Source organism: Nestor notabilis, unplaced genomic scaffold (genome assembly GCF_000696875.1).
Source record: "Nestor notabilis isolate BGI_N333 unplaced genomic scaffold, ASM69687v1 scaffold4479, whole genome shotgun sequence".
NCBI classification, from domain to species: Eukaryota; Metazoa; Chordata; class Aves; order Psittaciformes; family Psittacidae; genus Nestor; species Nestor notabilis.
The window spans coordinates 90,029-114,049 of NW_009944924.1; the positions used below are offsets into that span (position 1 = coordinate 90,029).

At 41.0% G+C, this 24,021-nt stretch overlaps 1 protein-coding gene across 3 annotated transcripts in view; it reads right to left on the bottom strand.

Moving 5' to 3' along the window:
• The window catches only part of TNRC6C (trinucleotide repeat containing 6C), a 38,353-nt gene extending 17,975 nt beyond the window's left edge, over window positions 1-20,378 (bottom strand). Inside the window, exons 1-8 of one of the 3 annotated variants that reach the window (XM_010022648.1) lie at window positions 17,778-20,378; window positions 16,957-16,960; window positions 10,273-10,482; window positions 8,868-9,034; window positions 7,533-7,613; window positions 6,643-6,700; window positions 6,290-6,435; window positions 392-541 (exon numbers count right to left, since the gene is read on the bottom strand). In XM_010022648.1, the coding sequence (XP_010020950.1) occupies window positions 392-541; window positions 6,290-6,435; window positions 6,643-6,700; window positions 7,533-7,613; window positions 8,868-9,034; window positions 10,273-10,482; window positions 16,957-16,960; window positions 17,778-20,162 (3,201 nt within the window). In that variant the 5' untranslated portion in view covers window positions 20,163-20,378. Of the gene's footprint in view, window positions 1-391; window positions 542-6,289; window positions 6,436-6,642; window positions 6,701-7,532; window positions 7,614-8,867; window positions 9,035-10,272; window positions 10,483-15,817; window positions 15,824-16,956; window positions 16,961-17,777 lie in introns of all 3 variants that reach the window. The other 2 variants (XM_010022646.1, XM_010022647.1) reach the window with 2 other exon arrangements.
• Between the last annotated feature and the right edge of the window lie 3,643 nt (window positions 20,379-24,021).

Consider the following 24,021-nt stretch of genomic DNA (forward strand, 5'->3'; position numbering starts at 1 on the left):
AGCCTCTGTCACCTCTCACCCATCTCATCTCTGAGTAATTATGCCAGCCAGGAAAGATAAATTAGAGCAATGTCTCTGCCTTAGATTCTGTGACCATTAGCAACGCCTCAAAACATGAAACCTCACATCAATCAAGGCAGAGCTATACCAGGGGTAATGGTATAAATCCGTAACACTAGTGTCTCTTCTCAATGGATGCATATAATTAGCAAGCTAATTACTACTAAGCAGTTGTTTTAATGTCCTATAACATGAAATGTTTACACAGCAGGGAAGCTGTTCCATTGATACTTCATGTGAACAAAGATTTGCACCCACTTTCAGTGATGGGCACTAGCAGCGAGTCCAAGAGAGCTAAAATTGAACTTGGAATCTCCCCCGACAGCCTTACCTGTCTAGAAGAATTCAAGTTTTGCATGCCCAGCCCTGAGGCAATCCCGCCCAGGGTCTGATTAGGGAGTGCACTGTTTGAAAGGGGGAGCTTCAGGCTTGGTGAAGGCAAAAATGGTGAAGTAGTGGGCTCTTCCACTAGGCCGCCATCCTGATTGGAGAAAGAAAGGGTGAGCTGTGTGCGGCGCCCAGGAGCAGGCAGCACAAACAGTGGGCCATGGGAATATAAAAGGGCATGGAATGGATAAAAATTTTAAATAATAATAAAAAATAAGGGTATGAATAACAGGAAATGAAAGTATGAAGTGAAGGGAGAAAAAAGAGAGAAATTGGATTAAGGTACTGTTTTTCTTTAATTTGTTGCACTTAATTCACAAATGCACAATCCCCCTTGCCCACTTCTCCAGAAGGAAAGGAGGGATTAATTCTAGCAGAGCTAGTATGTGTCCATCATCTCCTCCTCCTTAGATTTTCTCCTCTCCTCTCCACCAGACTGAAAGGTGGAAAGGGAAGAGACCCAGCACATTTCAGGGAAGTCTTTTGTTTGGTGAACTCTCAGCAGCGGAGCACAGGCATAGGACAGACTGCTTTTGCTAACCCAGAACTTGGGAAAGGCCAGATCAGCTGAATTGATGCCAGTGTGTATTTGGTTCCACATCATAGCTCTGCTCTTAAAAAAGCATTTTTGCTTTAATCCCCTTTCCTAACAGAGACACATGAGCCTTTTTTAATATTCACATAGCACTTAAGTTATTATTAGCCACTATGAAACATTACACTCTAACACACCCAATGAACAAAAATACTTAAACCCAATAACGATAATGTTGTCTGCGTGGCCTTCCTGAGAAAGCAACCCTGCGCCTTAGTGTCCCCCAAGAGGAGGAAGATTTCAGCAAGACATAAGGAGCCCCCTCTCGTAACTGGGTTGCAAGGAACCACAGCTGAACATGGATACAAGGCACAGAAGGCAGTGCCCACAGGAGGCAAACAGCAAGTCAGAAAATAAAACAAAATCACATAATCCTCAATCAAACAGGTAGGTATCTAGCTAGTAATACAGTGGGGTACTGAGTTCTATCTCAAAATGTGCTTTGATGTCTGGGAAGCCTGCGGCAAGTATGATCAAATAACACTGTGTACAAAGTAGAGCTCCAAAAACAGGCAGAGTGAAAAATCTTTTATTTGCAATGTGCTCGACTGGTGTTTTTCAGGCAATATATTCACTGCAAAAAAGGGTTTTAAACAGGCGAGAAGCTAGGTACTTCCAACCAATAAATTCAACGCCCCAGAAGATTGTGAGATACTGATAAACCTCCTTTGTTACAAAAGCAGCCCAGTCCACAAAACAGAGACCCAAGTAAATGAGCTGATGCAGCAAGCACACTTGGTAAATTTTATGTTCTAAGTTAATCCTGAAAAATGCATTTTCAACAGCTCCCCTTTGATGCAAAGAAAGTTTCTTTACTACGAGGCAAAGTGACACTTGACATGCTATCTGACTATCCTGAGGGGGACACTGACATTTTCTAATGATATCCCCAAGGCCTTGCAGCTCAAGATATTTCACATTCTACTGGACATCAGTCACACTCCACAAACAACTGCAGCTTGCATGACAGGAACAGGTTCAAGGATTTCTCCTTAGATCACAGACATATGTTTACAATTCTACCCTCCCCCCTTTAAAGTGAAAATCATTTCAAGCTCCGTGCATGCTCTCTCCTTCAGATGCTTCCTATGTGAACAGGCCTACTGACTGTGAAAGACCAATGTGATCCCTCCCAGTCGCCCAGATTTATTCAAGTCTTGTCTCATTCCCATTATTTTTTCTCATTTTGGACACAGGCAGTGCCAGGGATGGTGGAGGACAAGCCACACTGCAGACCTGGGCATCTAATATCCGGAATAAGCAGACTCTTGCTGCACAGCCACTTTCACAAGCGTATTCCTTGGCTGAACTGCAGCAAATGTCTTCTGTAGCAATTTTATAACAATTGTTCACATTTTGTTCTATTTTTGTAATCTAAACTTGTCATAATGTGCCCACTGTGCTGCACAAAGCTGTGCTCTGCAAGTGGATCTGGTCAACATCCAGTACTCCTCAGTCATTCTCATCCTAGACGAGGTGACACCTGTACTCCTGACAACAGTTTGACCCATTATTTTTCAGGATCCTTTATGTAATGATTGTTTCCTGAAGAGTAATCTTTCCTACCTAACCTTTCCTCTTCAGTGGTTTTCTTACAAATTTATGTTAGGCTTCTCCCACAGACTAATCAATTAAACAACCCCCCTACATCTGAATGGTCATTGTCATGCTCAATTCAGCACTGCTTTAAGCTTTTTTAAATGGACTTAAAACCTGACCATTCTATGATTAGGAAAAGATTCCAACATTGTGCTCGAATGAGAAACAAGGAAGAAATCTAGTGAGAATATTTTGGAAGAACGTGACTGCAGCCAACAGGCATCAAGGCTTCTAGACCTGGATTTCTCAACAGCAGAGAGGATGCACTAATCAGAAAATAAGACAGAATTGAAAAGGAGACTTAATTTGTAAGGTGGAAGTTTCACAGCCCCCTACATGCTCAAGAATTTGGGAGAAAGTTTGGAAGCAGCATCAGGGCAAAGACGACAGGTCTCTCTGCTGGCATGATGGGAGAAAGCTTAAAAATTCAAAGGTAGAGGAGAGTAGGAGGACAAACAAGTCTGCCAGGGGGCTAATAGAAGCCTCACACAAGGCAAGCTTGAACTAATGCCAAAGTAGGCTGATGGTACTTCTCTTTAGAGCTGACCTGACTTTTGAACACAACTAATGCAACAGTCCAGAGCTCAACACTTGCACCTCACTATGCTAAAAAATTAAGTGACATCTCTAAATGGTTCAAGATTCTCAATTATGTGGTGATCAGTGCAGATCAGCAAACCACCGCATTTTCCTTCTGAGCTTAGAATACTCAATAGGTGTGGTGTGAATGCACACCAAACTTGAGTCCCAGAACTCTGGAGTGGGAGGTACCCAACCCAAATCCCTCCACTTTCAGGAAAGATCCTTTGAAGCACTCTGGGCTTATTTCTGGTATTTTTTAAGATGCTTCCAGGAAAATCTCACATGCTTTTCTTACAAACTTGATGGCTCCAGAAGACACCAGGTGACATCTTCAAGCAAATCTGACACCCAAGTACAGCGTGATCGCCACCAAGCATAAGATAACCTATCAGGGTACTGCTAGGCTGGATCTTTATTTCATCGAAGCCACTGGATTTTCTCCCTTCTCCTTTTATGGTGTTACAGGGCAAGATAACATCCTGACAAATACTACAATTAACAAACTAAGTGCCAAAGATTGACTCAGTGTGACACACAATAAAGAGTATCTGCAGCAAATACTAAGGAGCAAATGAAAGCAAACAGTCAAAGGTGAAGTTTAGCTGCAACAGACCACTACTAATCCAGAGAGAACAGGGAGTTCAATGGGTTCAGAAGCAAATGTCAGGGCTGCAAATTCTCCTCAAATGCATAAGATGAAAAAAAAGAGTAAGTGCTGGCTTTACCTGTCAGAGAAAATGCAGGAGAAAAATCCTGGAGTCTCAACTCAGGTGAGCTGAGAGAGAATCAGCTAAGAAAGAGTAGTAGCAGTGAGCACATTAACTCAACTTAAAATGTCAAGAAAAGGAACCTCATGTAACTTATTTAAGACTCAGAAAAGCCAAGCAAAAGGATAATGACTTGCTAAGACAATAAGTAAAATAAGGAACGTTGGCTGGAGTGCTTCAGCTGTGCAAAGAGCTTTTCCACTGACCAAGACTGACCTGAGCAGGAACCAAGACAGCTCCAGGCTAAATACTCCGATATAGTACCTCAAAGGGCAAGGAGGGTTTGGAGAAGTTGCTCCAGTAGTATGAGCTGTAAATCTGAAAAGAATTTCTTTGGGAAAAAATATCTATTCTTAGAGTAGAAACTCTATTTGCTTAATTCACTTACCAAGTTGCTCAACACTCTGATAGCTAACAAATATAGTTTGGGATTATTTCCTTTGTTATAGTAAAGTCACTGTGACAGATTATGCCTAGACTGACAGATTTTACTTGCTGTATGAATATTAATGATTGTAGAACTCCCTTCTCAATGGTGGTGTTTAACATATGTTTCTGTAATTACGCATCATGCTGGCAATAACTGTACTACTCAAGATCCTGTTACCCTAGAAAACAAAAGGTCAACTGGCATGCCCACGTGAATTTTGTGACCTTCTACAGGAGAGAGATCTTTCAATCAACATATTCATTAAAGTTTGCCATTAGCAAATGGATTTCCCATAGTTAAGAATGAACTTTACATGGCAGGAAGGGAAAAAAAATGAAGATGATCCAGACTGCGCCGGACATTGTAGGAAATACACAATCAGTTCAGTCTGGCTTAGGGAACAAAACTGCATCTGAATGATGTGGTGCCCATTGTAAGTAGGGAGACCAGAAAGAGCAAATGTTATTATTCCCCCAAAAGCAGAAAAGCAGTTTTCCAACATATAATCTTTGCAGGAAGCTGCTATTATACTTGTTTCTGCAGCACTGTGGTAGCACTGAACTATCACAAAACCTTTTGATACGCCAGGACCCTCTAAAGCAAATTTAGTCTAGATGCTAATTTTAGCTTATTCATATAAATAACCTGTAATTATGTAAGATACATTTGTGTTTAATCAAATTAACTTGTTTACAGTTTGCACTGTACCAACACTAAAACTCAGCAAACTGTTTAGCCTGTGATGACTGTGCAAACAGTCACAGTTGTCATGAAAAGGTCAGTATTTATCAGATGTCCTAGTGTAGCACCATGCCAATTTTCTTAGCACAACACCTGGGAACCTGTCACAACAGAAACCGTAACTTTAAGGATAACACTATAGTTAAGACTCTAAGAAAACAGAGGGAGAAGGGCTGGAAGGATAACCACTGCTCAGGGTCGGTAAAGTTTTTAATACAGCCTGTGTTAACAAGACTGGAGATCACTTCTGTCTCACATCCTGCAAACAGCTTGTGTAAAATGAATTGGTTTCAGCATTGTTTGTGAAAAGCACAGATTTCTGCATTCAGAAACCACCCATCCCATCTTTAAGAATATTTCAAATTATCTGTGAAATAAAGAAGAGCACCAAGAGATTTTTCTTCCCTTATTAATAATTTCGGGAGGATTCTGAGGGTTTTGTAGGACTTTGTCAGGTTGTAAATCGTATTTCCTACTGAAGATTTGGCTGTGCTTTTCCCTACATCCCTTTCTTTAGTTTGAATCTTGGACACCACAAACTTCTGGAGCTGCCTTCTCAGTCATTATGCAGTGCTGGAAAATTTGTCATATGTGATCACAGAAAAGGAAGCTCATCAGAGAAGCTACTTATGATTTTGTGTGTCTGCTCTTTACGTAACAAAAATACCTCAGGTCTTTGTTCCTATTAAGTAGTAAACTTCTACTGAAATCTGTAAGGAACTCAAAACTCGGGAATTAGGAGCCTAATTCTTCAAGATTTTGGCCTTGGTCCTGCCTGATCGTTAATTTGGGCAAGGGTCACTGACTCTGGATTCTTGCAGAGTGAAAGGCTTTCTGTGATCCATTTCCTTTTCTTCCCATTTCTAGTTCCACTGCACTACTGATTCCTTAGTAAGTTTTCTTTTCAAGTGTAACGCTGGAAATGACCACTGCTTATTTCTATGTGGGGATCAAATCATTGGTCCTTTCTACAAGGTTTAAATTCCCCACAAGACTGCAAAAAGAGAGGAAAAGAAAAAAAGCAGCATGTAATTATCTATCAGCTTTCTAAACAGACAGTGGAAATCATCAGTATTTCTACACTATATACTGTTTTGACTCGTATATCATTCACATTCCTGAACTTACCTTGTCAAGGAAGGTGGGGCGGTCCATGGAAGACTCTTTGGAGATTGGTGGTGGGCGGCAGCCAAGGGGTTTGGTGACCATTCCATTATAGTCGGTCACTCCCATTCCACGCTTGTCCATTTCCACCTTCTTTTCCAGCAGAGCACCTTCACAGAAAAGGGAAATGTATTGAAAAAGGCAACACAAAGACAATGAATTGGCCATCAGCAGTTCAGAGAAGTAGGTCTTGCTTAAGAAAGCAAAAGCAAGAAAATAAATATTATCCATAATCTGGGTAAGAATAAATTCTCAGACTCATGAATCGTTCCTGTGTTGATTTAAAGGAAGAAAAAAAGACTCACACAGATACTTACTCATGGCCTGATCGAGATTCATATTGTTGCTCTTCAAGGCCTCTTCTGCTGGTTCTCTCTGTCAAACATACAAATTGCGTTTAGAGAAAAAATAACCACACTTACATGGTTTCAAAGCAAACAGAGAAAACAGAGAAGTCTCTTAAGTGTTGAGTTTCATATTTACTTGGCAGCACAAATAATGTCTGTGCACACTTTTTTTCTGCTTTCAGCAATTCCCACAATCAAGTTTCAGTTTGTCAAGTAAGTAGCAGTTCTAGAAGGTCAAATCCTACTGTTCTGTTTAAATCCATCTTCCCATTTTCTATGGGCAACTTAAATATTACTAAGATATGCCTTCCTCTAAGAAAACCAAACCAGCTATACTATAACTTTACATGTTTAGTAAGAAAAGGGGAACAGGACTGGTAACACCTGTTTTATAAAAATCTGAACTTCATCTATAAATGTCATCATGCAAAGTGTATCATCGAGTGATCTCAGAGAGCACTCTAGTAGCTTCTGGTGGAGATTTCTGACACTAGAATAATCATAGGATCATGGAATGGTCTAGGTGAGAAGGAGACCTTAAAGCTCATCCAGTTCCAACCCCCTGCCACGGGCAGGGACACCTTCCACTAGAGCAGGTTGCTCCAAGCCCCTGTGTCCAACCTGGCCTTGAACACTGCCAGGGATGGGGCAGCCACAGCTTCTCTGGGCACCCTGTGCCAGCACCTCAGCACCCTCATAGGGAAGTCTGAACGAAATGAAATGTCTAAATGCAGGTAACAGAACTACTTCCCAGCCTGAAGAATAGACTGAAGATCTTTTTGTGGCTACAGTCTGAAACACTGATAGTCAGAAGCTACCAAACCTGGGCCATGGGTGTTCTGTCTGTGAACACTACTCACAGGGAAGCCCATGTCTGTGAGCTGTTTTATCAGACGGTTCATGATCCAGGCCTCATCTTGCTTGTTAGATGTCTTCATGCCCTTAGTAAATAAATTGGGAGAATCCATTAATGGTCTGGTTCCCACGTTCATACTAGTGAGATGTACATAAAATAGATGGTAAGTTTTTCATATTAATAATACATGCTACTGAAAGATGTATTAGTACATTAATTTAGAAAGGATTGAAGAACCCTCCGAACAACGTAACTATGATTCTCTTCCCCCACAAAGTGTGCAAATTTTATCTCAGCTGAAGAGGTGTTCAGTGTACTATTTAGCATTTGATTGGCTCACCACTGAATTGAAGCCACCTTTGAATTTACAAATTTCATTTTAGTTAAAGTTTCTGAAATAGTACAACACTTCCTGAAAAACATTCCCAAAACCAAGTTTGCAACCTTGAAGTTAAGAATGTTACTCAGTGTATTTTCTTAAAAACAAACAAGAGCGTCTAGATAAACACCTTTAAAAGATCTCTGTGCAGCTTTTCTATCACAAAATCCTTAAGAAGTCTCTTCCTTTCAGTTCTCCAGAAAGTACCAAGGGACAAGCGTGGATTTGTTTTGGGCTGCGGACAGTACAAGAAACAACCATACTTCATCAAATCACTGTCCTAACTGTTGGCTAATGGAATAACAAACAAACTGGCTAAATGCATTCCCAATTCCTTTAAGTTACAGCCTGGCCTTGTCCTGAAATAAAGACTGTGCAATGTAAAACTTCCTAACATAAAAGTATCTTCCCGATGGAGTGCAGCATTAATACAGGCTTGCTTTGTTCTCATACCAGTACAAAACTTACAATGAGTACATTAAGAAATACAAATCACAAAATAGGAAATAGGTATTTTTTGTTGAACCATTTCATCACAAACTACTGTTTGCTTTTCTACCACCATGGAAAGTGTCTGAGCCCCCTTATCACTTTTTGTTTCTGTTAATACATTATCATTTCTTTACAATACATGAAAGCTTTAAAACTTACAGAAAACAAAAGCAACAACAAAACCTCCCAAAGCATCTGACATGCTTAAAGTCAAAGTTCTCCCATTTTCCCCTGGAAACACTGTACAAAGTTCTCCCATTTTCCCCTGGAAACAAGGTGCAAAGGTCTCCCATTTTCCCCTAGAAACAAGGTAGGCTGTACTTGAACCACTGTAGTGGCAAGCTCCATTTGTGTTCAGGTATCAGAGGTCTAATTTAAGAGTTCAGGTGTAATGCAACAGGACAATTACTCTAGAAATGTTACGCTAATTCCACTCCTTTTTAGCCAGTACCTTGATTTTCGTCTTACCTTTTGAAGTCCTTTCTTCGGGGCATTCCCCCAGGAATTACAGGAGGAACTGCTCTCTTGTGAAGCAGTATTATTCCACATATCTCCTTCTTCATCTTCCCACTGACTAGTACTGAGATTCACTTCATCCCCACCACTGCCCCAGCCTTCTTGCATAGATTTTGAAGCTGCAGGGAAAGGAAAGAGGAAGAAGAAAAACCTTATTCAATTTCCTGCAAAATTAACAGGAATATCTTTTTATGTCATATCCAGTATGTTGAGTATTTTCAAGAGATACAGAGATTCATCAAATAGCTTAACTGGCATTAAATGATAAGAACGCCTTCTTTGAAGCTAGCAAAAAGAAAACTTCTCTGAATACTTTAGAAAAGAAAAAGTTCAGCAACAGCAAGTCTTGCTTTGTACTGAACAAGTAAGATCTGTGGTCATCGTCATTCCCGTCTCCTAGGAACAAGGAATCTAAAGTACGACCACACTCTTGCTAAGTGCTATTTTGCTTTCAATGGATCTCACCATTTTAAGCTGCTACATTCTTCTAATGAACAAAACCAAATTTCAAGGTCATTAACGGTCAGAAACTCAACTCCCATCTCAGAAGAATGGAATCTAAAAGGACACATGGACTGCAGGGAGCACCTCACATTCAATGACAAGGTTGTGTTACCTCATTCCATTTTATTCTGTTTACTCTGTTCAAAGCTGGGATTACTCATCTTAAGACCTTCTCCTTGTTTTACGTTTTCTGGGCCTTCTAACTTTTTCTCAGCAAAGTATTTTGCAGGAGTGAAAAGTAAAGACTTCCACAACCAAAGCAGAAGTCTAAAGCATGCACTGTCGCCTTCAGGGCACTTAGAGACAGGGCATTTTTATTAAGTAACATTAGTTAGGAACTGTGAAGCAGTATGTCTTTCAGGATGTTCCTGAACGGGTCAACAGTTTTAACAGCTGAAGAAGACATCCCTTCCCTCAGTGTAAGCAAACAGTGAAGTTGTCTAGGTGTTCTCATGTGTTGTTTTTCATTTATCCTGACTGAGCTCAATTGCTTCTCATCCCAATACAGGTTTCTTTCAGGCACCTAGAAATAAGTACTGTTCACACTCTTTTGCAGTTTCACTGTTTCCTGCATCTCTACTATACTCCTTTTGCAGTACTCAAAAGTACTCTAAGGAATGCCTTTAAATTTATTGACCTGAAGCACTGTATTCATATTTTTGTATTAATCTGGTATCTGGAATATCAACATTCTGGGACAGCTAATGCTGTTTTGAGAATGAAATTATTAAAACAGGCCCTGATTTAACTGCAAAGAAATCCAGATGTGATGTTTAAAAATACGGGCAGAGAACAGAGGCACTTTGCGCTGTTTTTTCCCATCCTCTTATGGCAGTGAGGTCCTTGCACATACCTGGTTTGCACAGTGCTGGGGCAGCAGCTGGAGCATTTGTTCTTCCGTATGTCCCTGCCGACTCGGCAGGATTATCTCCCCACCCTGTACCACTGCTGGGGGGTTTCCCCCATGCTGAAGTGCCATTATCAACTGCAGCAGAAGGGGATGACGGCTCTCCCCAAGAAGCTTCGGTCTTTGTGTGGACAGCAGGCATTTCTCCCCAGCCTGCTGAAACAAGGGGAAGGAGAAAAGAATAATGACAAGAGGAAAGGTTTCTTCTGTCAATAATTTCAAAGATGGGCAATTTATTGAAGAACGAGCATGAACCAGTAAGCAGACACAGGGACTCTAATTAAGCATATGAAAATAAAATCCCTTTGATTTGGTCTCAAAAGTCTTTTTCTTAATCAATACCAAGTTGGCAAGACAGAAAGAGTATTTTTAACATAGCTGGAAGCAGCCTGGCTGCCATGTGAGCACCAGACCTGGTCCCAAGGGAGCAGCTGTGTACATCGGGAATACTCCGAGCAGACCAAACAGGGCTTGGGAAGCACATACAGCAGTAAGAGCATCCAGGAGACCTGGACCCAAATCTGAGCTGGGCCTTGCCTCACTGAAAGATTTTAAACTATTTCAGCTCCTTTTCACTATTTGTACATTCTAAAATCTCTTTTCTCATGCCCTACAAAGTGGGATATTTGTTACCACTTTCCACACAGATTATATGTTGCATGCACTCCTTAAAGCTTTTATTACAGCTTATGGTTGACTGTGTTCCCCACATACCCCTTCATCACTGAGCCTCTACATTATAATAAATATGATTTTTAAGGAGAACTAAACAAGACTGCAATTAAAACCTATAGTCAAATCATGAGGAACAGCAGGTAGAAGTCTTTGTTTTCCTACAGACTATTATTTTAACTCACTGAAAGACGTAACCTACTCTAAAGAAACCTTCTTAGTCTGGCTTGGCTTGAATGTAATGCTCTTAAATCCCTGTAACACCGATTTTAGCACTGAAGTTGAATGTACCAGGAACAGCCATACAGCTACTGAGTCCTAAAGAGCAACACAGCAAAAGTGCAAACTGAATTTAAAACAACTATCACCTCTTAAAAAAAAGGTGTTTGTTTTTTTTCTGAAGAGACAATCTAGATCATAGATGGAGTTCGAAGCACTCTTTAACATACCAAGCAGACAGATACATAACAGGCAAGAAACCAAAAGCTTTACATATACCATACCTGGTATTAACCAATTTTTCTATAATTATCACAAAAAGCATTCCATTCCATTACAACCACGACCTCAGTAAGCATTGCAGAATTCAATCTGCTTGAAATTTCCACTGTTAACTAGGCTGCTAATCCAGGAACTGGTTGTCTTCTTACTGGAGAGGAATATTAAGAAGTCTGGGTATTTCATAATTTAAGGACTAGACGCCTATTTCACTGCAGCACTACTTCTTTTTTGCTTCCTGATGCTATCTGTAAAAATACTCTTGAAAGGATTCAAAGAGCAGGAACATAACATTTCCTACACAAACTGACAGCTGGGGTAAGTAGGCAACAGCAAGGAAGGTGCCACAAAAGAACTTTCCTTAAGAGTACCCTGAAATACATTAAACTAAGCAACAGTGTTTCAGTGAGCACCAAGTCTTTGCACAACTTACTGATTTCAACAAGATTTCTGTACTAGAAACTGCAGGCAACATACGTCGCCAATAACAACTCCAACACTGGCTAGCAGAGAAGAAAATTCCTCTCAAATAGATGGGCTCAGATCTGCCCACTGCTCCAGTGTTCACGTATTACAGATTTATTTTAGGCTCTATTTCCTAAAGCAACTGCAGATCTCTCAGATACGGATCAAAGTGCATACGGCATAAAACATATCCAGACTAAGCCCACATGTTCAGGAACATGCAGCTTAATAAAGCTCCTTCACTACCAGCAACATTCATCGTGATTTAAAACACACTCCTGAGACAACCCTAAAATTCACCTTTTTATTAAAGTGCTTTCCATTTGAAACTAAAATAGTGTGTTCTAACCTCTACCAACCTATCTTATATTTGTTTATTTTATGTACAGGAGACAGACTCACAGAGAGACACGTGTATGTATATAAATGAACCTCTATTTAACACAACTTCCTTGGTGTTGCACCTAAAACACTTCTTCAAGCCTTCTGCCTATATCTTGAAGCCAACTTTATTTAAGGAACACTTTATTGGAATTTCTGCCTCGCTACTCAGGAGGTAACCTTGTCAGACAACTGTGTGTATTTAATCACACTGGCATCTGAAAAAGATTAACTGCAGGCAAATGAAACCAAAACCAAAACATCTCTAAAGCACCCACAGGAATACAAATACTAACAGAGCGTAGAATACTGATATTCCCCTGAGCTTGTGCAACCTAGACTGGAAACTCCAAGTAATTCAATTTATGAAATCAACCTTAAAGCACAAAATTCAAAGACTAAAAAGGCAAAGTGTGCTAGGTTGTAGGATAAAACCTCTGTAAGAATAAGTATTGGTCCTTGTGTTCCCTTTACTGTAAATTCAACAACGTTGATTAAAGACCACAGATGTGTAATGTCAAAGTTATTTTGAGTTACGTGCTATAAATGCACTGAGCAGTAAATAACACGGGATTACAAATGAGGGAGCCAATCATTGCTAAAGAGAATACCTGCAAATACATAAAAGCAGGAAAAAAATGCATCAACTACAAGTTTTCAAAAGTATATTAACAGATCAAATGAAGCGCAGAGAACGAGTAAATCAAACCTGAAGGCTGCTGGAGAAATAATTTGTGTATGTGAATTCCAGAGTACTCATCAGTTACAAACCTGTTCTTCCCTCTGTGTCAAGTACCTGCAGTCTTCATGCTACTGTATGAATACATACATGTTTCTCTGCTGCCTTTTCATGACTCCATATGACTACTTTAGAAACTTTTAAAAGGTCAATAAAAATAGGCTTTGGAGTGAATGCTGCAAATCCTACAGGTGAAAGAAGACATTCTCTTTGAATTCTCCAAAGGACTTTCTTTTTTAAACAAGGTTTTTCCTCTTTTTTTTTTTCCAATAACCCAGTACGTTCCATATTTGAAACAGATGCGGGTGGAATATTAGTTCAAAGATTATGTAGTCCCAACAGCTTGTCTCTATAGTGTGATGCTTCCCAGGGTTATCACACACCTCACCAGAAGGGCAGCTCACAAATGGCATTACAGGGGGATTGAATGAAGGCAAAGAAGCTACTTTTAAACTCCTTCACATAGCTGTTAGGAAGGATGACACCTTTACAGGAATCCCCAAACCTGAATCCACCTCATGTTTTCAAAAATTCTGCTCACAGAAAGCTTATTTTCTTTAGGAAAATAATACTCATTTAGGCTGTTCCTACAGCTCCATGCCTCAGCAACCACCCAGATCTGCTGGATGTTGTTTTGCAACAGAATGAGCTCTGTTAAAGGGTTCTCTGGCAAGAAAAGTGAGATTTTAATACTGAAGTTTTTAAATACTGTTCTAATTGCAAGAAACAAAAAGATCACAGAGAGTAATAAATATGTACACATTGGCAGAGCTTTGTTTTATAGAAATAAAAACATAATTAACATTGGGCTACATCCAAGAGGAAATCCTCAAGGGAAAGTGAAATGTTAACTAAGCTGTGGCAGGATGCAGTTGTTTTCCCTCAAAATAACCCTATAGCCATTTGGATGGCAGGAATTGTTTTCCTTTAAGTTGTTTTGTCTGTGATAAATACCAGAGCATATGACTACAATACAGGCAACCCAAATATTAGAACCTGATGTCCATGAAAAAGGAAAAAATTAGGTAGAAGAGAGATTGTTTACTAAACAGTCACTAGTTAATCTGCTAATAATAGAAAACAAATAAGATGGGGGGGAGGGGCTGTAAAAGGGAAGGTTTTTTATATGTCTCCTGTAACCCTTAACATTTTAAGTCTTCACTTTTTGAAAGGCATTCCAGTTCATATGGTGGAGCTCCATGATTTAGGGAACCATTAGGGAAGCTCTCATTTGGCTTTCAGCACTGAGATCAACTTTGTGTAGAAACAGAGGGCAGGTTGCTCAGGATTACTTGGCTGTGCCCAGAACCTGGCTGTTAGAGGGCTGAGCACAGGGTTTTAGGTTTTTACTTGAGCATCCTAACAAAGCTCAAAGCTGATCTAGTTTCATATCCATTCTAACTAAAGTTCAAAGTACGAAAAACACATCACTTGCATTCTCTGCTTCACAGCAATTACATGCTACGAATGACACAGAAGTTGCCACCAAGACAACAGCACAGGAATGTAAAAGGAGCAGATGACGTTCAGAGCTTTCAGACATTCTGAATTTCAACCTAAAATCTCCAGAGGGAAGCTTACATTATGTTTTGCTGTTTCTTTTCTCAGCTGGAGGATGGACCTGCCAGGCTCTAACTACCTAACGGGAATAGGAATGTATGAAGTCCACCCTTCAGCATTTGGAGGAAGGATCTTGTGCTATCTGGGATCCAAACCCCTCTCTTTTAATCATCTCTGTTTGCAAAACCTTTTCTCACTTCTTATTCCCCTTGTATCAAAGTTGCAAGAGTTAAAAGTGCCAGTAAGAATTATGCTCAACTAATTTAGATAAAAATTAAATCTAAATCCAAACCACTACAATGGCTTTCTGCTTGTCTTCCAGTGGTTTGGTAGCAAGCTTCTATAGCCAGAAAGGACAACATTTACCACATTATCCACACACCACCCTTTTTTTGACAGAAAAAGGAATTCCTCTGAGCATTATGTATTTTCAACACGTGTGTCCCAACATCTGCTTCCCATCAATAGCTTTTAAGTTTTGTATTCAAAGAACTTTGAGAACTTCTGGGGATGGGTGACAACTTGAATAAAAAGACCACAACTTGGCCTCTTCTTCTAAACTAATACAGTATAAACATAGAACCCAAAAGGGGCTGCTGCTCCTTTGTGAACAGCTAACTAGTGCTGTACAGCAGAATTAAAATCCACTTCTTTGCTTTGAGGAGGTGTGACTGCCATCTTACAGCTACGCAACACTTACACAGGAACAGAACCCATGTTTCCTTATTTGGGATATTCCATGAATAACAGGGAATCATAAAAATGATTGTCAAAGCATGTCATACCCATGCAGAAGACAAAATGCCAGTGGTAATTACTTAGTTCATGTGTTTTAAACCTGTGCCTTATGGCACAGCCTTTAATTACACAATCAGGTTTTTCATGGAAATACTGTAGATGGAAAATAATTGTTGTTGGATGAAATTTGGCTGTGGATTAAAGACCCCTGGCTACAGGATTCTTGTCTCCCTTACTGTAGAGGTTGGAAATGCATAGCCAACTGGACACGGACTTGGAGTAGGAAAAAATAAGGTTTAACAGCATGACACCAAACTGCAAGCCCAGGCCTGTGTCACTGGAAATCCACTCAGTACCCACTTCTCATCTTTCAGCTGTCCCAGGTGGGACATGATCTGTAGATGTTTGAAGTCTGTGTAGATTTGCACAAAGACCAACAGGATACTGCTGTACAGCTGCTGGGCGCTGCAGATGCTAAATCAGGTCTCCTGCACTGTGAATAAGGAAGCTGATAGGATCATTTTAAATGACATTCTTTGCTCTCTCTGTGCAAGATAAGCACATGACCCCACTGGGCACAGTCAAAAGTAAAGATGGGCATAACACATAAGGCTCAGGGGATTGCTCCTAGCTTCCAGCTGCAGACTGGACAATAATCCTTCAAAATAGTCCCAAGTATGGCCTTTAGATCCATGCCTATGTGCACAACTGTACGTAAGCAAAAATACACAAGAGACCTAACTTATGCCCTCAATAACTTGATATAAATTTTAATATCAGAATCATATTTTCAACTGTCTTCTGTTGGTTTTGCTTTAGATCTTCAAATCCTTCCAATTAACATTTCTGCAAGATGCACAAGACTGTCATTTTAAGGAGTGGATGGTTACCATTAATAAGCAGTTCTCTGATTGCACAGACATTATTTCAAAAAAATCCTTCCTTTGCTACCAGCTATTCACCAGAGGAATTGCTGTAGATTAGAACTAACTTTTCAATTTCATTTTCAACATCTGAAGGACTCAGAACAGTAAGTTCTCCTCTGCAAGGTGTTAGATTATTTGAGCAGCATTAACAATACACTGCTATATACAAACAGTCTAACAAGCACCAATGTAATCATCCAAAAATCATCTTACTGGAAAGAACTTCACCAAAACCCTACTTTCATGATCTCTCCACTACAATTCAGAAACTGGAATTGTCAGTCTCATGGGTAAAGTTTTAAATACGGATGAAATACGTTTCAGGTAAATGGATTATAGATCATGTATGTCGGACTGACCAAGGACAAACCTATTAAAAGATTTGTCCTCCTGGAGCACATGTTATTTTATTACAATAGATACTCTCAAACATAAAAATATTTGACCACAGTTGGGAACACAAGACTATTTTTAAACAGATATTACAGTAAGTTTTAATTACTTCACAACATCAAAGAGAAAAATGATGGAAATAAGAGAATAAATCCCACTTGGAGAAAAACATGGTGAAGAAGTCAATGTTCAGCCACGACAAAGACGAAACAGAAACTTGGAGACAAAAATCAGACGAAGAATTTCAAAGAGCACTACAAGACTAGATTTATTTTGAGAAGTCTGTGGTCATGATATAGAGCAGAGCTCCCAGAAACTTTTATTTCAATACCTCCCCCTAAGCCGTTTTCTCCTTTTTTCCCCCATTTTTATTCCCTGACTCTTGTCTACTGCAGTACTCTGTCTTTGATTAGAAAAATACCTGGATGCCTAAAAACTTGTCTTTGGAACACAGCTGAAGTTAAGAATAACTTTTCTCAGCCTGACTGAATATTAACATCTTTAACTAGTCTAGCTTTATGAGAATCACGTATAAGCCCAGGGTACTACCCATGCTTAAGACCTGAAGTATGGAAGAGAATCATTTCTTCATAAAAGACAACAGACAACAGAGAAACAGCAAGAGCCTGAATTCATGCAACCCTTATACCACATATGCTGCCAAGAGATATGGGTTGCAGAAAAGAAACGGATGCATTCTGCCTGAACAACAACAAGGACTGAGCAAGGGTACAAGAAGACAATAGTATAAAGGTTAGCCAAAAGGCCCCAAACTCTCCTAGGGTTGAATTCAAAGAAAGTGCTAAGTAACAGTGGAAGAACTGACAAAGTAAGTATGGATCAACCATCTAAGGATCCAGCACATTACTGACCAGATATTGTTTCAAGCCTTTCTTATGTTCACTTGGACTATGGAATTCTGCGTGTCAGGTTCCATGGGTTTTGTTGTCCTCAAGACAACAAGTTAACACTGTTTCAGAGTATACAAATAAACTCACTGCATGACATAAATACAACATTTCTATCTTTAACCACAGTCAGGCAACATTCAGTAATCTGCATAAAGCGTGTTATAAAACTATTTTCATACCTGGACCAAGCAGCGGGGACCGGTTTGGCTGGGCACTTGACTGGTGCGATGGCTGAGGTTCAACCATGTTGGTGCTGATAATGGTGCTAGTGGTGGTGGTATTGGTTGTGGTACTGCTCTGAATTATAGGATTATTTCTATCCCACATGTTTACAGTCTTGTTGTTGTTGTAATTTGGGTCGCCCCAAGCTGAGGTACCATCATCAATTTCCATCTTGCGGCGAATGGACGGTGGAGACGGCTCTTCCCAGCCAGTTGCCTCACAGTTCTCTTTTTGTTTGGCTGGCACTGGCCCACCAACCCACCCTGACCCCGTCTGTTTGACAGAAGCAGCTCCTCCCCAGTTACTTACATTGTTGTCCTGGGGTTTATTAGCCCAGTTTTGTTGGGGGCTTGGCTTTAAAGATTCTCCCCAACTTGTACCTGTATTAGCCTTGCTGTTTGTGCCATTTCCCCACCCATTGGTCCCAGACCTTGTGGAATCATTCCAACCAGACCCTGATCTACTGTCAGAATCCCATCCAGATCCATTCTTCTTCCCATCACCCAAGTGTCCAGGAACAGATGATGAATCTGTCCAATCTCCACCTCCTGAAGTCCAGCTTGGATTTGATTTCTGTCCATCTCCCCAGTTTTGAGATTTGGGTTTCTGAGGTTCACCCCAGGTAGGTGATTTGTCCTCCTGATTTGCGGTCCCACTCCAAGCGTGGCCGCTTTTGGCAGCAGCAGCATTATTAACAGTAGTAGAGCTTGCTGACTCTCCCCATCCCCCTGGGCCATTTGGTGCTTTGTTGTTATTGTCTCCCCAACCTGTATTTGTTGGAACAGCTGCTGGTGGAGAGTTGACCCACCCAGATACTGAAGAGGTATTTGTACTGTTCATGATGGACCCATCGTTCTTCCCCCCTGAGTTTGAAGATTGAGTAGCTGCACAACCCCAGGCCTCTGTTCCATTGTCATTCTTTCGTTCAGACCTTGGGGACTCTTCAAATTCCCAGGCAGTGTTTTGCTTTACAGGGGTCTGTCCCCACCCTGTATTGGACAGGACCCTGGGGTCAAGGTCATTTCTTGGCAACTGAACTTGCCCTTGGTCTATCATCCCTTTGTCTCTCCTCCTCCCCTCTCCAGCCCCCTCCCTTCCAGTACTGCCTTCATTTTGGCTCCCACCACTGTCATTACTTCCTTCACTAGCTGTGGTGCCAGATGCTGCAGCTTTGGCCCAAGAGTTTATTTGTTCATTGCCCTGCTGCATGGCAGGATTCGGACTGGTAACACTAGAGCTATCCCACCCTGTTGATCCTTTCCCGTTGACGTCGCTATTGGAATGCTGGTTTGGGGGCTTGCCCCATTCCCCGTTCACACCGTTACTGGTGTTCCGGTTGGGGTGGCCCCATGCTCCAGAATGCATACTACCAACACCACTGTTGCCACCACCCCTGCCCCACGCTAGTACCCCAGGACCAGAAGGAGGCCCCGAATCCCACGCGCTCGCTCCGTTTCCTTCCTTTTGCACAGCACTGCTGGATCCATTTTGTTTAGCACTTAATGCTGAGTTCACAGTGTCTCCATTCCCCTGACTGAACCCAGAATTGCTGTTTCCTGTGGCAGGATTAGCTGGGGACATCCCCCACACTGAACTGCTCATTCCTTCACCACTGCCCCCGCTGACTTGAGAAACTGATGTTCCGTTAGCACCAGGAAGGCCTTGCAGGTGGGGTGGGATGATGGCCCCCATACCAACGGCCATCCCCCAGTTCGGCAGTCCATTTGTCTGCATTGCATTGATAGGGTTTGGTGAAGAGTTCATGGGGTTAGTGTTATTTGGTCCATCAGTGTTAAGGTTCTGAGGTTGTACGCTGAAAGACACATTCTGAGAAGTGGACGTTTGTGGTTCTGTGCTCTCTTGCGGCAGCAAGTTTCCCCAAGCACCTAAGGTGCCTGTTGGGTTCCCATTCTGGTTGCCCATGTTCTGACCTATGGCACTGACTGGACCGCAAATACTGGAAGGGTTGCCTGCTCCCACAGTTCCTTCATGTCCAAGTACAGGCCAGGCAGCTGGATTGGCATTAGGGTTAAGGTTAAGATTAATGCCAGCATTCGAGTTGGAAGCACCCCAACAGTTCTGACTTCTACCATCTCCCATCATGTTGTCCATCTTTCCATCCCCAGCACTGGCAGAGCAGTGAGCTAGGCCAGAGCTGGAGCCAGCAGCCACCCCCCACACTCTGGCCGAGTTGCCGTTACCGTTTGCTCCACCAGCTCCAAGGGCACTCTGGTTAGAAGTGCTTTGGACGAGTGCTCCGTTGGCGCCATTATTGCCATTAGTTTTCTTTGTATGTCCAGTGAAGTTGCCTTGGGCACTCCCTGTAGCCATGCTACTGTTCTCTGAGCCACAGTTGGAGGCAGAGTCAGTGTCTGTAGTACATTCTGAGGCAGACTCAGTCTCAGCTCCGGTAATGGAAGGCCACGCTTCCTTGTCAGTTCTGTCTATTATCACTTTATCCCAGCTGCAGTTGCCTTCACTCCTGAAAGTGGGCTGCTGTCCCCAGTGGGAATTCTCATAATGGTCTCCCAATCCACTGTGGCTGAGATCTGAAACGATCCAACAAGGTTAAAAGTTAAAAATGAGTCTGCTCTTCAAGCGCAGCAAAAGCCCTCAATTAAGCACTATTTTATGTTGCTAGTTACAACACTGCAGTCTGCTCAAATTTAGAGCACGTTCTCTAAATAATACAGCAATTTTCCTCACTAAAATAAAGCATGATGCTCATATTTAGTTTCTTTTTAATCTGGCAAAACTCTCAATTAAAATAATGGAACAATTCAGTTTTAGAACAGAGCAACAGAAGTGTTTTGTATCCTTTAGTATATCAGCAAAAATAATGAGCAGGCAATAAATAATGATAGCAGACACACTAATCTGTGTGGAAAATCTAAGAAGCAAATTTGGAAAAAAACACAAGGAAAGTATCTAGCAAACTTTTATCATTTATTTTGACTCAATTTTCATTCTTCAGAGAAACACAAAGAAAGAGCATTAACAAAAAATGTATGTTTGCCTGACACTAGATATTACAAACATCACATCCAACACATTACACTCACACTGTGGTTAGGTTTTTAACCCTTCCTGTAAATGAAGGAACAGACAGGCACCTTTTCTATCCATTTCAATTATACATTTAAACACCTCTACTGTAACTTACATTTTTGTAGAGAACTCGGGCCTTTCTAAATAACAGTTTTGTCAAGAAACTTATGTCTTAAAGGGTTACATGCAGCTTTTGCACTTGCACATACAGCCCAATTTCCCCAAAAAAACGATGGAAATCAATGCTATGTCACACAGGTACTCAGCAGACAGTACTTTCGGAGCACTGCCCACATCCTCAGAGAAAATAATCCAAAAAATGAAACAAAGGCTCTTGAGAACCTCGTTGCTTGCTGGGGTACCATGTTAAACTGGAAAATACAACACTTCTCATGTTAAGAACTCAAGCTTAGTTCAAAGTTTTGCATTTACTTTCTATCCCAATTGCTCTCTACAAGATTCCTAGTACAGATTACTCCTGCTAGTTTCTTTTGATGGGCATTTTATAGCAAGTAAATCAGCTTGATCCTAGGGATATGTACTACAGATGATCTGCGGAACAGTTCCTCTTAACTGGTTGTCTAAATAAGGGAGAGAACTGCATATCCCCAAGTTACAAATTCTGGATGTCAATTATTTTTACTTGCAGAAACAGGACTTTGATTCTTTATTATTTGAATAAGAGGGATATATTGTGGGGAAGACAGATGCAACAAATCTCCCAAATCAGCTGTTACCAGTGGATGCCTAACATGCATTAATTTAAATGACAAATATTTGCATGTGATGAGCTCCTCTAACTGCCTCCAATTAGAGCTGTTCTAATACTGCAAAAAACCCATTCCAAGAACAACAAAAAAGCTCTCTCTCTCTTTGACAAATTCTTATTCACACATTTCACCTGTAGCTTTTCAAGAAAGAGGGGTGATTACTTGGATCATTAGGATTTATTGAGATGAAGAAACCAGGACAGACTGCACCTTTCTTTACTTCTTGTCGGTTTTTGGTTTATTTCTTTGTAAGTCAATTAAAGCAAAACTATGAATGTTAGAGAAAGGAAGGGAAAACAGCCTTAGCTCCTCACCTGTCTTCTCATGACACGAGGAAAAACCTAGCTTTTCACAGAAAGAGCTAAATAATTGACATGTGTATGACAAATCCAAATGAGAATGTGAGAGGAGCCACTTGGATTTCCCTGCATTCTCTCCCGTACATGCAATGGCTAGAAAGGAAAAAAGCATCATGTTATTCCCAGATAAAGCCAACTGGTTACATTGCAGGGCTAAGGAAGAAGGTTGAAAATTTACCTGATAATCTGGGTTTGCTACACAGGTGTTGAATAGAGAGCAGAATCCCAGATAAGATGTGGAACGGGAGGGAAAGCCTGTGAAATGGCTTTAAAAGGATCAAGGGGGTCAGAAAAATGAGCCAGTACGAATGAACACCAAAAAAAGCAGGAGCAGTCCAGGCCAGAAGATACAAAGTTCAAGCAACCAAGGAATCAGGTAAGAGGAGCTCTGTGAGGCCTTTTTACTTTGCACTGTGGGTGGCGAGATTCAGCCCTAACTGTGTTTCAGACGTGACAGGAAGATTTAAAAGTGCCTTGAAATATACTGTTCAAATAAAAAAGGTCTTGTCAAAGCCAAAACCCAAGCTACATGTGCGAATGCCTGGGAGAACGATGGTGCTGCCCGAGGCAAGTGTGAGTGTCTCTGCAGGGCACGTCTGTGGAGAAGGATCAAGAGCCCAGCGCAAGATGTCTCAGTACTCCCAAGAATGGCACCAAGACCAACCAGATGAAGGGCAGCTGCTTGTTTAATCACTGTCTTTCCTTTTTCCTCTCCCACAGAGATAATGGTTAAAGCATGGCTCAAGGTTGAGAGCACAGAGACAGCAAGTAAAGGAAAAGGGTGGGAACAGAAGAGGAAAGTGACAGAACAGCTTAAGAAAGATTGCTGAAAGCAGGGAGCAAAATGGTTCATTAAATAAGACAGGATTTCGAAGAGCAGTCAGAGAAATAAGGAGGAAAAAAGTGAGGGGGAAGAACTATAAAATCCAAGATATGTCCATGTCCATATTAAAAATAGAAAATGGTCAAGTGCCTCAGCCTGGATAAGCACATCTACTCCAGATAGTGTCACACCAAGTATGTCTGGCTTGGAAGCCACACTCACGCAGATCAAACTCCTTTGCTTTCCAGGGTTTGCAACTTCATAGTTATTCCTCTTCATGTACCATCAGCACAGTTCCTCTTACCAAGGTTCAGATTATGGCCTCAACAACCACTGATAACCTCTAAGGAATTACCTGGATAGGGATTACAGCAATTCTGTAAACAGCAGTGTACCTGTGCTGTGCCTCCCCTGCTCTGGAGTCACTGGGACCACCCTGGGACCTCTTCCAAGCCAGAGATGCAAAAATAAGAGCAAAATCAGAGACCTGCAATAACTGGTTCTAACACCAAAGGCTGCTGCTATAAAGCTTGTAAGAAACAGGGTGGAAAAAAGATTTCACAAAGTAAACAGAAAGCTGCAAAAACTGTGACTTTGCTGCCAAAAAACTTAACAGTTCGAGTACAGAATGAATACAGAAAAGAGTAATTTTTATGTTCTTGTCTTCAGAAGCAAATAACCAAAAGACATTTTTCCATTTTCTCTAGACTAAAAGGAGTTAATTCCCATAAACTAAGTAACTAGTAGCACAGTCTTACACTTAATCCATAAGGACTTTAAACATTTGGGGAAAAGAATGAAAGCAAAGTATTTTACATAATTAAATCCTGAATTTGCTTGTTTGTTTGGGGTTGGGCTTGTTTTTTTTTTGAACACACAGATTTCCTCCAACTTTCCAGGAAACCAAATCTTCATAGAAATTGCCAATATTTTCCTGTATTTTCAAAACTGTTGAGACTGAAATGGGAACCCATGGGACATTTAAAAAATTCTTAAGAATTACTTCCTCTCTATTTATGCAAAGATCAGAACTAAAAGCACTGCGGTCCCCCAAAACCATTTCTATCAGTCCTCTGTCAACTAACAAGGATTTAAGCACAGCACAAGGAACAGGAACCACAGGTATTTTGTGTTAGCAAATCCTAGTGCTGCTACACCACAAAGCGAAATGGACTTTTAAATGAGCAATT